At 43.6% G+C, this 14,055-nt stretch overlaps 1 protein-coding gene across 10 annotated transcripts in view; it reads left to right on the forward strand.

Moving 5' to 3' along the window:
- slit1a (slit homolog 1a (Drosophila)) overlaps positions 1-14,055 on the forward strand; it is a 416,057-nt gene continuing 402,002 nt past the window's right edge. For all 10 annotated transcript variants that reach the window (XM_061910189.1, XM_061910190.1, XM_061910191.1 and 7 more), the window contains exon 1: positions 1-490. In XM_061910189.1, the coding sequence (XP_061766173.1) occupies positions 276-490 (215 nt within the window). In that variant the 5' untranslated portion in view covers positions 1-275. The remainder of the gene's footprint in view (positions 491-14,055) is intronic.

Here is a 14,055-nt window from a genome sequence, read left to right on the forward strand (position 1 = left end):
AGCAGAGTGGGACTGAGTGAGCGGAGACACACCACAGCCACTCTACACAGAGCCAACACAGTAGAAGAGTTCGCAAGGAGACAATAAGAGACAAAAATACAGCTTTTAAAGAAATATATATATAAAAAAATTGGGATATCAAACAGACAAAGAAAAAGGGATTTTCCTTGCTTCACTCCCCCAGAGGAAATTATTATATTTACAACAAATATAGACTTTTTTTGTATTTTTGCAGAAAAAAAAAAAAGGAAGGAATAATTAAAAGCCGGACTGGGATGCCAGACAGAGGTTTTGGAGCAGGTATGGCCAAGCTGACCGGACCGCCGCCGCCGCCGCTCTGGATGTGCAGCTTGATGCTGGCGTGTGCCTTGCTGATGGGCAGCGCTGGAGCCTGCCCTGCCTTGTGTACCTGCAGCGGCACCACGGTCGACTGCCACGGACTGGGGCTCAGGACCATGCCGAGGAATATCCCACGCAACACTGAGAGACTGTGAGTGCTCCATTTCTATTTTTATTTTATTAACAATATGATCACTTGTCCAGCTGTGTGTATGTATTAGGCATGAAGATCTGGATCATATATACAGTAAATCATATATACATCATCTATAGATCAAACCTGATGTTTTTTGGATTTTAAATGCATGAGAGAAAACTTCTCTAAATTGACTCAAAGTCAGTAAGATTTAAAGTGAAATAGCTCATCCCATTCCTTTCCGGGGGCCCCCTCAGTCATGGCCCTGAACACTCACCACACAAATTGTTAGATCATGTAGAACAGTGGTTCTTAGTGAAGTGAATTATATTTATATAGCGCTTTTCTCTAGTGACTCAAAGCGCTTTACATAGTGAAACCCAATATCTAAGTTACATTTAAACCAGTGTGGGTGGCACTGGGAGCAGGTGGGTAAAGTGTCTTGCCCAAGGACACAACGGCAGTGACTAGGATGGGGGAAGCGGGAATCGAACCTGCAACCCTCAAGTTGCTGGCACGGCCACTCTACCAACCGAGCTATACCGCCTTCTTAACCTTGTTGGAGGTACTGAACCCCACCAGTTTCATATGCGCAGTCACCGAACCCTTCTTTAGTGAGAAATAATTTTTTATTTTTTATTTCAAATTCAGGAAAAAAGTTGTATGTTTTGGGTTACACTTTAGTATGGGGAACATATTCTAAGTAACAAAGACTTAATTTAGATTTATTTGGACACTAGGGGAACATATTCTAAGTAATAAAGACTTATTTAGAGTTATTTGGTCAGGGATAGAGGGTTAGGGTTCTAATAAGGCCATGCCGAATAAGGCATTAATTAGTACGTAATGAGGGCTTCACGGTGGCAGAGGGGTTAGTGCGTCTGCCTCACAATACGAAGGTCCTGCAGTCCTGGGTTCAAATCCAGGCTCTGGATCTTTCTGTGTGGAGTTTGCATGTTCTCCCCGTGAATGCGTGGGTTCCCTCCGGGTACTCCGGCTTCCTCCCACTTCCAAAGACATGCACCTGGGGATAGGTTGATTGGCAACACTAAATTGTCCCTAGTGTGTGAATGTGAGTGTGAATGTTGTCTGTCTATCTGTGTTGGCCCTGCGATGAGGTGGCGACTTGTCCAGGGTGTACCCTGCCTTCCGCCCGATTGTAGCTGAGATAGGCGCCAGCGCCCCCCGTGACCCCGAAAGGGAATAAGCGGTAGAAAATGGATGGAAGGATAGTACGTAATGACTAGTTAAGAGCCAATATGTTACTAATTTGCATGGTAATAAGCAACTAAATAATGGTGAATATGTATGTTCCTTTTTACAAAAATGTTACCATTTTTTTTTCTACTGGTGCACAAAATGAACCGTGTTCAAACAACAAAACTAAGACAGTGCATAAACTCACAACAAATCACACACCTGCAAATCTATCAGCGGTTGCCGTATCCCTAATATGCCAACAGGGAGAAGTTTGTATTTACACGAAGAGTCGGGTGTGTTTTGACCTCGGCCGAACCCCTGAGGTCGACTCACCCAACCCCCAGGGTTCGATCGAACCCTGGTTAAGAACCACTGATGTAGAATATTAAGCAAATCTGTTCCTTAAGTGAGTCTTCCACCAGGATCTTGCGGCTGTCTTGTAAAAAAAAAAAAAAAAAAAAAAAAACGATCAAGAACGGGGGGGGAGAGGAGAGTTTAGTTTCTTCCGTTTTTTTTTTTTTCCTGACGTTTGTTCTGAAATATTCATCAGTAAATCAGAAGTGAGGAGTGTAAGAGGAAATTGTTCTATTTCAGCTTTTAGAATATCAGTGGTGAATAAAACATGCGGGGGGGGGTTCCGGTGTTGGTACAGTGGGAAATGGCTGCATATGTGATGCTTTTCATATTTAATTTCTAAGAACACCTTTTTTTGTTATTGTTTCCTGATGGTCTGCAATACCTCCTGTGCACACGTAGAGAGGGAACATGGGCGTTTGGGGGTTTTCGTTTCACATGAAAAGTGAAGTTATGAGGGGGTGGGGACGCAGAGTTGTCGCTGCACTTTAAGGTCATGTCCAATATGATTCCAGTAGATTGTTTTGCATGCAAATGTAGCTTCTCCACAGTGGCGTTCTATTCAGCTATTAGGGCCGTCCTCTCCTGCAGGCTGTTGTATGAGGTGATAAATCAAGGTGAATGAGCAGGCCAACACAGCACACCTTTGCATGCCTAGATGGATTCTTAAATTGGTATGCATCAAAAACCGCTGGAATCAAGTCCGCTAGAACAGTGGTTTTCAACCTTTTTTCAGTGATGTACCCCCTGTGAACATTTTTTTAATTCAAGTACCCCCTAATCAGAGCAAAGCATTTTTGGTTGAAAAAAAGAGATAAAGAAGTAAAATACAGCACAATGTCATCAGTTTCTGATTTATTAAATTGTATAACAGTGCAAAAATATTGCTCATTAGTAGTGGTCTTTCTTGTAAAATAACTCAAAACTTGTTGAAAAATAAAGTGATTCAATTATAAATAAAGATTTCTACACATAGAAGTAATCATCAACTTAAAGTGCCCTCTTTGGGGATTGTAATAGAGATCCATCTGGATTCATCAACTTAATTGTGAAGTGTGAAGTGAATTATATTTATATAGCGCTTTTCTCAAGTGACTCAAAGCGCTTTACATAGTGAAACCCAATATCTAAGTTACATTTAAACCAGTGTGGGTGGCACTGGGAGCAGGTGGGTAAAGTGTCTTGCCCAAGGACACAACGGCAGTGACTAGGATGGCAGAAGCGGGAATCGAACCTGCAACCCTCAAGTTGCTGGCACGGCCACTCTACCAACCGAGCTATGCGAGCTTTGTAAAGATTCCTTCGCAAAAACAGAAATCTTTAACATCAATATTTATGGAACATGTCCACAAAAAATCTAGTTGTCAACACTGAATATTGCATTGTTGCATTTCTTTTCACAGTTTTTGAACTTACATAAAAGACATGCACCTGGGGATAGGTTGATTGGCAACACTAAATTGGCCCTAGTGTGTGAATGTGAGTGTGAATGTTGTCTATCTGTGTTGGCCCTGCGATGAGGTGGTGACTTGTCCAGGGTGTACCCCGCCTTCCGCCCGATTGTAGCTGAGATAGGCGCCAGCGCCCCCCCGCGATCCCGAAAGGGAATAAGCGGTAGAAAAATGGATGGATGGATGAACTTACATTCATATTTTGTTGAAGTATTATTCAATAAATTTATTTATAAAGGATTTTTTAATTTTTTTAAATATATATTTTTTTAAATCTCACGTACCCCTTGGCATACCTTCAAGTACCCCCAGGGGTACGCATACCCCCATTTGAGAACCATCCATCCATCCACTTTCTACCGCTCATTCCCTTTTGGGGTCGCGGGGGTTGCGCTGGCGCCTATCTCAGCTACAATCGGGCGGAAGGCGGGGTACACGCTGGACAAGTCGCCACCTCATCGCAGTGCCAACACAGACAACATTCACACTCACATTCACACACTAGGGCCAATTTAGTGTTGCCAATCAACCTATCCCCATTTGAGAACCACTGTGCTAAAATGATAGTGAGACTAAATGTTGTTTTAAACACATTTATTGTGTGAATGCTGACAAGCATGAACATGTGCAAGATTTACACCCAAAATTCCCCAAAGTGGCCCCAGTTTTCATCCGATCGGAACCTTTCGAGTATTAAAACGTTCAACTCGGCCCAGGACTCTGTCACAACCCATCCATCCATCCATCATCTTCCGCTTATCCGAGGTCGGGTCGCGGGGGCAACAGCCTAAGCAGGGAAACCCAGACTTCCCTCTCCTCAGCCACTTCGTCTAGCTCTTCCCGGGGGATCCCGAGGCGTTCCCAGGCCAGCCGGGAGACATAGTCTTCCCAACGTGTCCTGGGTCTTCCCCGTGGCCTCCTACCGGTTGGACGTGCCCTAAACACCTCCCTAGGGAGGCGTTCGGGTGGCATCCTGACCAGATGCCCGAACCACCTCATCTGGCTCCTCTCGATGTGGAGGAGCAGCGGCTTTACTTTGAGTTCCTCCCGGATGGCAGAGCTTCTCACCCTATCTCTAAGGGAGAGCCCCAAACTCATTTCGGCCGCTTGTACCCGTGATCTTATCCTTTCGGTCATGACCCAAAGCTCATGACCATAGGTGAGGATGGGAACGTAGATCGACCGGTAAATTGAGAGCTTTGCCTTCCGGCTCAGCTCCTTCTTCACCACAACGGATCGGTACAACGTCCGCATTACTGAAGACGCCGCACCGATCCGCCTGTCGATCTCACGATCCACTCTTCCCTCACTCGTGAACAAGACTCTTAGGTATTTGAACTCCTCCACTTGGGGCAGCGTCTCCTCCCCAACCCGGAGATGGCATTCCACCCTTTTCCGGGCGAGAACCATGGACTCGGACTTGGAGGTGCTGATTCTCATTCCGGTCGCTTCACACTCGGCTGCGAACCGATCCAGCGAGAGCTGAAGATCCCGGTCAGATGAAGCCATCAGGACCACATCATCTGCAAAAAGCAGAGACCTAATCCTGCGGTCACCAAACCGGAACCCCTCAACGCCTTGACTGCGCCTAGAAATTCTGTCCATAAAAGTTATGAACAGAATCGGTGACAAAGGACAGCCTTGGCGGAGTCCAACCCTCACTGGAAATGTGTTCGACTTACTGCCGGCAATGCGGACCAAGCTCTGGCACTGATCAACCATTTTCTTATTTTGCACAAATTCCCACATTACCTGAAATTCCAGGTTTTCCGGGAAATGTTGCACATTAAAAATTTGCCTTCCTTTTTGTTTCTCTTTCTATCCCTTCCTGCTCCGGCCCGGCTGCACCAAATGATAATAAAAATACATTTAATAAAGTCCAATTCAAATAAGGCACCAAGAGAAATATCCTACACTTCTCTTTTGTAAAGTAAATCTGAATGAACTATATGATTTGCCTGAGAAGCTGGACAGGAGAAAAAAAAAATAAAAAAATTGGCCAATTTTCAAGCTTGCACAATTCGCACATTTCTCACCCGATTTGAACCGTTCTACCATCCACACACTCCACCCACCCTGGACATTCAAGCCAAGTTCAACACTTTTAAATACCACTATTTTTACCCTTTTTTTGACTGCTAATCTGATTTCAACAATTCCACCATGAGTGTCCCTCTTAGTCAGGACATTCAAGCCATTTTTCTGACAGAAAAATTCTCGCTTTTCCCTGTTTTTACGTAACACCTATGCTGTAATGAAAACTGTTCGTACTTCCACATTTTTCTACTGATTCACAAAATTCTAACGGAAACCCACTCAGTTCATTCACAGCCTTGGTGCTATGTTCCATAGTCTACAAAATTCCCACTTTTCAAATGTTCATGAAATTCACATTCAAACAAATAGGAATTTTTTAAGTTCTACAACTCTCATATTTCTCATCCGATTCAAAGGCTTGCACCATCCACACACTCCACTCTTCCTGGACACTTAAGCCAACGTGTTTCCCGGTTCTGAAAATGAGTGTTTTTCCTGAAATTTTCCTCATTTGAAAATGAAAAGGCAAAACCCGAATCTCTTCATAGCCCACATTTTTCATCCAATTCCAACCGCTCCACCATGCACAACCTCCACTTACCCTGGACATTCAAGCATTTAATTTCGACTCATATAGCATTCACACGCAATTTCTACAGAAACTGCACAGGTTGTAGTTAGGTGTAATGTAAAAAAAAATCTTCACTTGCATGGTAAAGGAAGTGTAAGGTGCTCACATTGTGTGAATTAATGTCTGTTTGCATTTGTGTTTAAAGGGGAACATTATCACCAAACCTATGCAAGTGTCAATATATACCTTGATGTCGCAGAAAAAAGACCATGTATTTTTTTTAAACGATTTCCGAACTCTAAATGGGTGAATTTTGGCAAATTAAACGCCTTTGTTTATCGGTCTTTTAGCGATGACGTTAGAACGTGACGTCACCGAGGTAACACACCCGCCATATTCATTTTCACATTACAAACACCGGGTCTCAGCTCTGTTATTTTCCGTTTTTTCGACTATTTTTTGGAACCTTGGAGACATCATGCCTCGCCGGTGTGTTGTCGGAGGTTGTAACAACACTAACAGGGAGGGATTCAAGTTGCACCACTGGCAAGAAATCTGTCGCCAGACCCCCATTGAAAATGAAAAGACAAAACCCGAATCTCTTCATAGCCCACATTTTTCATCCAATTCCAACCGCTCCACCATGCACACACTCCACTTACCCTGGACATTCAAGCATTTAATTTCGACTCATATAGCATTCACACGCAATTTCTACAGAAAATGCACAGGTTGTAGTTAGGTGTGATGTAAAAAAAAAATCTTCACTTGCATGGTAAAGGAAGTATAAGGTGTTCACATTGTATGAATTAATGTCTGTTTGCATTTGTGTTTAAAGGGGAACATTATCACCAAACCTATAAGATTGTCACCAAGTTTTTTGCAAATAATTCCCATGCATTCAAGTAAATCGTTTAAAAACAATCCTGGATGACATTCCGACATTAAAATTGCATGTGTGTACACATATTGGAGTCTTTTCTTAAAGGGGAACATTATCACCAGACCTATGCAAGCGTCAATATATACCTTGATGTTGCAGAAAAAAGACCATGTATTTTTTTTAACCGATTTCCGAACTCTAAATGGGTGAATTTTGGCAAATTAAACGCCTTTGTTTATCGCTCTTTTAGCGATGACGTCAGAACGTGACGTCACCGAGCTAACACACCCGCCATATTCATTTTCACATTACAAACACCGGGTCTCAGCTCTGTTATTTTCCGTTTTTTCGACTATTTTTTGGAACCTTGGAGACATCATGCCTCGTCGGTGTGTTGTCGGAGGGTGTAACAACACTAACAGGGAGGGATTCAAGTTGCACCACTGGCAAGAAATCTGTCGCCAGACCCCCATTGAAAATGAAAAGACAAAACCCGAATCTCTTCATAGCCCACATTTTTCATCCAATTCCAACCGCTCCACCATGCACACCCTCCACTTACCCTGGACATTCAAGCATTTAATTTCGACTCATATAGCATTCACACGCAATTTCTACAGAAAATGCACAGGTTGTAGTTAGGTGTGATGTAAAAAAAAATCTTCACTTGCATGGTAAAGGAAGTGTAAGGTGCTCACATTGTGTGAATTAATGTCTGTTTGCATTTGTGTTTAAAGGGGAACATTATCACCAAACCTATGCAAGCGTCAATATATACCTTGATGTTGCAGAAAAAGGACCATGTATTTTTTTTACCGATTTCCGAACTCTAAATGGGTGAATTTTGGCAAATTAAACGCCTTTGTTTATCGGTCTTTTAGCGATGACGTTAGAACGTGACGTCACCGATGTAACACACCCGCCATTTTCATTTTCACATTACAAACACTGGCTCTCAGCTCTGTTATTTTCCGTTTTTTCGACTATTTTTTGGAACCTTGGAGACATCATGCCTCGTCGGTGTGTTGTCGGAGGGTGTAACAACACTAACAGGGAGGGATTCAAGTTGCACCACTGGCCAGAAATCTGTTGCCAGACCCCCATTGAATGTGCCAGAGTGTCTGCACATTTGACCGGCGATGCTAAGACAGACATGGCACAGAGATGTATGGATAACCTGCAGATGCATTTGCAACGATTAAGTCAACAAAATCACAAAGGTGAGTTTTGTTGATGTTGTTGACTTATGTGCTAATCAGACATATTTGGTCACGGCATGACTGCCAGCTAATCGATGCTAACATGCTATTTACGCTAGCTGTATGTACATTTGAAACTAGATACCCACATTTAATGCGAAACAAACACTTACCAATCGACGGATTTAAGTTGCTCCAGTGTCACAAGATGCGAAAGTCCTGATCGTTTGGTCCGCACATTTTACCGGCGATGCTAATAAGGCAGCCATGCTATGGGCCACTTCATTAGGTACACCCACGCTATGGCCGAATAGCGTCAATAGCTATTCGCTCAGTAGCTTCAATTTCTTCTTCAATTTCGTTTTCGCTATCTGCCTCCATACTCTGACCATCTGTTTCGATACATGCGTAATCTGTTGATTCACTTAAACCGCTAAAATCCGAGTCTGAATCCGAGCTAATGTTGCTATATCTTGCTGTGGTAACCGCCATGTTTGTATTGGCAGCCCTGTATGACGTCACAGGGAAATGGATAGTGGTTTCGAAGATAGCGAAAATAAGGCACTTTAAAGCTTTATTTAGGGATATTCCGGGACCGGTAAAATTTTTAAAAAGATGTCAAAAAATACAACAAGCCACTGGGAACTGATTTTTATTGTTTTTTTAACCCTTTTGAAATTGTGATAATGTTCCCCTTTGAAGCTTTTTGGGAAATAGTGTCTTAAAATAGGAGGGGGAGGGGTTTATGGGGAAAATATGTGCGCTAATGGTGTTGTCATAGACTTTAGAATCCTATTTGCACTTGTCAACGCTCCTCAGACTCGTGACTGTAATGACACCGTGAGGCTCACCAGGTTACGGCTCCTTCTCTTATCTTTTAAACACTTTTTCGTACCTCGGTTGTCTCATTTGCCTTTCATTTTTAGGCATTCACGTCTTAAAATCTACACTTGGTTGTATTATCTCATGTTCGTTCGTCCCACCTTTTATATTTTAGGTAGGCAGATATTGATCAGACTCTGCTACTTTATCTCCCTGCTGTCGAGATTAGGCGTGTGTGCCTCATCTGTGTGAATGAGTTGATTTGCAGAGGGGGAGGAGCTGGGTGCTAACACGGGTGTGTCCTTCTTTTAATTGCAAAGAAGCCAGCATATTGACAAGTATCACCAGGAGGTACCATATACCCTGCAATGAGACTCAGGACTTGTTTGGAAATCATCCAACCGGCAAACAATACATCACACAAGTGAGCCCAACCTTCACATTTTATCATAGTCTATTAGTTTAAAGCAGAGGTGTCCTAATGTTTCACATTCAGAAAAATGGAAGGATGCACGGGGTCACTTTGATACGTTTTGGCATTTAAAGATGCTAAAATCAAACCAGTGTACGTCAGTATATGCTAAGACAGCTAAAAAAACATCCACTTTAACTTTTTGTTACAAGTGACAAAGGGAATTGTTGTAATATCTAATAACAGTAAAAAAAAACAGGAACAGTCACAGTGGCTTACACTTCTATTGCATCACAGAAATTTGACAGCCAAACTGTAGCCAAAGTACTAGAGATGAAGTTGGTAGAGTGGCTGTGCCAGTAATCTGAGGGTTACTGGTTCAATCCCCACCTTCTACCATCCTAGTCACGTCCATTGTGTCCTTGGCGCAATACACTTCACCCTTGCTCCTGATGGATCCTGGTGAGCGCCTTGCATGGCAGCTCCCGCCGTCAGTGTGTGAATGGGCAAATGTGGAAATACTGTCAAAGCGCTTTGGGCGATTGCCTTCTAACCAATGATTGCATCTTTTGACCACTGGAGCAACTTAAATCCGCCGATTGGGAAGTGTTTGTTTGGCATTAAATGTGGGTGGAGGAAAAGGCTGGATGCAAATATAGCTACAAATGTACATACAGCTAGCCTGAATAGCATCCTAGGCACGTCCATTGTGTCCTTGGGCAATACACTTCACCCTTGCTCCTGATGGGTCCCTGGTGAGCGCCTTGCATGGCAGCTCCCGCCGTCAGTGTGTGAATGGGCAAATGTGGAAATACTGTCAAAGCGCTTTGGGCGATCGCCTTCTAACCAATGATTGCATCTTTTGACCACTGGAGCCACTTAAATCCGCCGATTGGGAAGTGTTTGTTTGGCATTAAATGTGGGTGGAGGGAAAGGCTGGATGCAAATATAGCTACAAATGTACATACAGCTAGCCTGAATAGCATCCTAGTCACGTCCATTGTGTCCTTGGGCAATACACTTCACCCTTGCTCCTGATGGGTCCCTGGTGAGCGCCTTGCATGGCAGCTCCCGCCGTCAGTGTGTGAATGGGCAAATGTGGAAATACTGTCAAAGCGCTTTGGGCGATCGCCTTCTAACCAATGATTGCATCTTTTGACCACTGGAGCAACTTAAATCCGCCGATTTGGAAGTGTTTGTTTGGCATTAAATGTGGGTGGAGGGAAAGGCTGGATGCAAATATAGCTACAAATGTACATACAGCTAGCCTGAATAGCATCCTAGTCACGTCCATTGTGTCCTTGGGCAATACACTTCACCCTTGCTCCTGATGGGTCCCTGGTGAGCGCCTTGCATGGCAGCTCCCGCCGTCAGTGTGTGAATGGGCAAATGTGGAAATACTGTCAAAGCGCTTTGGGCGATCGCCTTCTAACCAATGATTGCATCTTTTGACCACTGGAGCAACTTAAATCCGCTGATTGGGAAGTGTTTGTTTGGCATTAAATGTGGGTGGAGGGAAAGGCTGGATGCAAATATAGCTACAAATGTACATACAGCTAGCCTGAATAGCATCCTAGTCACGTCCATTGTGTCCTTGGGCAATACACTTCACCCTTGCTCCTGATGGGTCCCTGGTGAGCGCCTTGCATGGCAGCTCCCGCCGTCAGTGTGTGAATGGGAAAATAGTGGCCTGCCGACCGCAAATGGCCCACGGGCCGTGAGTTTGGGATCCCTTACTTACGTTGTATAATATAGGAGTGTTAACAGCATTGGTGGGGTTGGCAGACAATTTGCAAATGTCGAGGAATGGAGAAAACATACTTTTATAAGCATATTTTTCAAATCCTGTGAAAAAGTAACGCTAGGTTTGATGTTACTAAGCTCCCTCGATTCACTAACCATATTAGTTATGAATATTGAGGGGGAATGTACCAGTGTTTTTGGCAATTTACCTCAAGACCACTACCTAGCAACCCTGTGAGTTAAAAGAGCATGATGTAAAAGAGTGGTGGTGCATGATAAGAAGTTAGAAGATCGAAGGGCATGTTCAGTCAGGTGGTAATCACTATCGTCTTGTAACACAACCACAGAGTTATTGAAAGGTTTAAAACAAGATGATGTAAGTTACAAATCTAAGTCCATCCATTTTCTACACTGCGTATTATAGTCAGAATATTTTGGTATTGCAATGGTTCACATTTGTCGTGGGACTCGATCACAATAGCTGTGTGACTGACTGGCAGCTTGTCAGTGTGTGTTGTCCATTGTTCACCCCAAGTCAGCTGTGATAGGCTCCAGGTTGCCTGTGATCCTGAACAAGCCCCACCTTCAGGCAGTTGGGAGTGATATATTACCTCAAAGCAGGGCTATTCAACTGACTTAGACTTAGACTTCCTTTTACTGTCATTCAAATTTGAACTTTACAGTACAGATAAGAATGGCATTTTATTGCATTAGCTCGTTGTAGTGCAGGGTTAAAGAGCAGTAAGGTGCAGATATAAATATATTGCTGTACAGATGAATATATTGCACTTTTGCATATGCGTCCACGTTTATGGATGTATGTTATATTGTCTTTATATTCCAGCGAGGGGGGGATTGAGGGGATTATCATGATGCGTTCAAGAGTCTTATGGCCTGAGGGAAAAAGCTGTTACAGAACCAGGAGGTTCTGCTACCGAGGCTGCGGAACCTCCTTCTAGAGTCCAGCAGTGAAAAAGTCCTTGGTGGGGGTGCGAGGAGTCCCTACAGATTTTCTGAGCCCTGGTCAGGCAGCAGCTTTTTTAAATGTCCTGGATGACACCATACCCGCCACTTTCAATCAATCAATCAATCAATGTTTATTTATATAGCCCCAAATCACAAATGTCTCAAAGGACTGCACAAATCATTACGACTACAACATCCTCGGAAGAACCCACAAAAGGGCAAGGAAAACTCACACCCAGTGGGCAGGGAGAATTCACATTCAGTGGGACGCCAGTGACAATGCTGACTATGAGAAACCTTGGAGAGGACCTCAGATGTGGGCAACCCCCCCCCTCTAGGGGACCGAAAGCAATGGATGTCGAGCGGGTCTAACATGATACTGTGAAAGTTCAATCCATAGTGGCTCCAAGACAGCAGTGAGAGTCCCGTCCACAGGAAACCATCTCAAGCGGATCAGCAGCGTAGAGATGTCCCCAACCGATACAGGCGAGCGGTCCATCCTGGGTCCCGACGAGCGGTCCATCCTGGGTCTCGACTCTGGACAGTCAGTACTTCATCCATGGTCATCGGACCGGACCCCCTCCACAAGGGAGGGGGGGGACATAGGAGAAAGAAAAGAAGCGGCAGATCAACTGGTCTAAAAAGGAGGTCTATTTAAAGGCTAGAGTATACAGATGAGTTTTAAGATGAGACTTAAATGCTTCTACTGAGGTAGCATCTCGAACTGTTACCGGGAGGGCATTCCAGAGTACTGGAGCCCGAACGGAAAACGCTCTATAGCCCGCAGACTTTTTTGAGTTCAGTTGAAAATTTGGCAGACAATCATTTTTGCAGCAAATTCCTAAAAACACTCCTGTTGTATAGAGGAACTTGGACCAATGTTGGCAGATCTTTGCTTTCAAACGTACAACACGGGGGTCTAAACTTGTGAAATAACTCAAGGCACCCCTTTGATAAGTCTTCTTCTTTTCGGCCTAAATTACATTATGAAAGAAATGTGTTGCTGTAGCTTGTTTACTTCAGATGCATTCAGTATCCATCCATTTTCCTACCACTTATTCCCTTTGGGATCGCGGGGGGCGCTGGTGCCTATCTCAGCTACAATCGTGCGGAAGGCATGTACACCCTGGACAAGTCGCCACCTCATCGCAGATGCATTCAGTAGTTATTTGTTAAATCCAATCCACTTTATTTATATAGCACATTTAAACAACAATAACGTTTCCAAAATGCTGCACAGCCATGTTAAAAACAATATTATGCTCCACCAATGACTGAATAAAACAAAAAATGAATAACAATAAAAACAATAAAAACAATGTAAAAACAAATATGATTAAAAACTATTTTAAAGGGTAAAATCAATTAAAACAGTAAAATAAAAATAAAAGTGTATAAAAAACACAGAGGACAACAGAGAACAGAGGACCACACAACTCACGTAGTGTTAAAAGCCAAAGAATAAAAGTGGGTCTTAAGACGAGACTTAAAACACTCCACTGTGGAAGCAGTTTGAACATGGAGGGGCAGAGTGTTCCAGAGCTTAGGTCCGACCACAGAGAAGGCCCTGTCTCCCCTGGTCTTAAGTCTGGTCTTGGGCACCACGAGCTGGAACTGGCTTTCGGACCTCAGAGCGCGCGCAGGGATGTAAAACTTGGATGAGGTCCGAGATATATTGAGGTGCCAGTCCATGTAAAGATTTAAAAACAAACAGCAATGTTTTAAAATCAATTGTAAAATGAACAGGGAGCCAGTGCAAACTCTGAAGAATTGGGGTTATATGCTGGTGTTTCCTGGCCCCTGTTAAAAGTCCTGCTGCCGCGTTCTGGACTAACTGCAACCGGGAGAGAGCTTTTTGGCTAATGCCAGCATAAAGTGCATTGCAGTAGTCCAGGCCACTTGAAATAAAAGCAATCACGACTTGTTCAAAAAGGTTAAAAGA

This window comes from Nerophis ophidion, linkage group LG09 (genome assembly GCF_033978795.1).
Source record: "Nerophis ophidion isolate RoL-2023_Sa linkage group LG09, RoL_Noph_v1.0, whole genome shotgun sequence".
Lineage (NCBI taxonomy): Eukaryota > Metazoa > Chordata > Actinopteri > Syngnathiformes > Syngnathidae > Nerophis > Nerophis ophidion.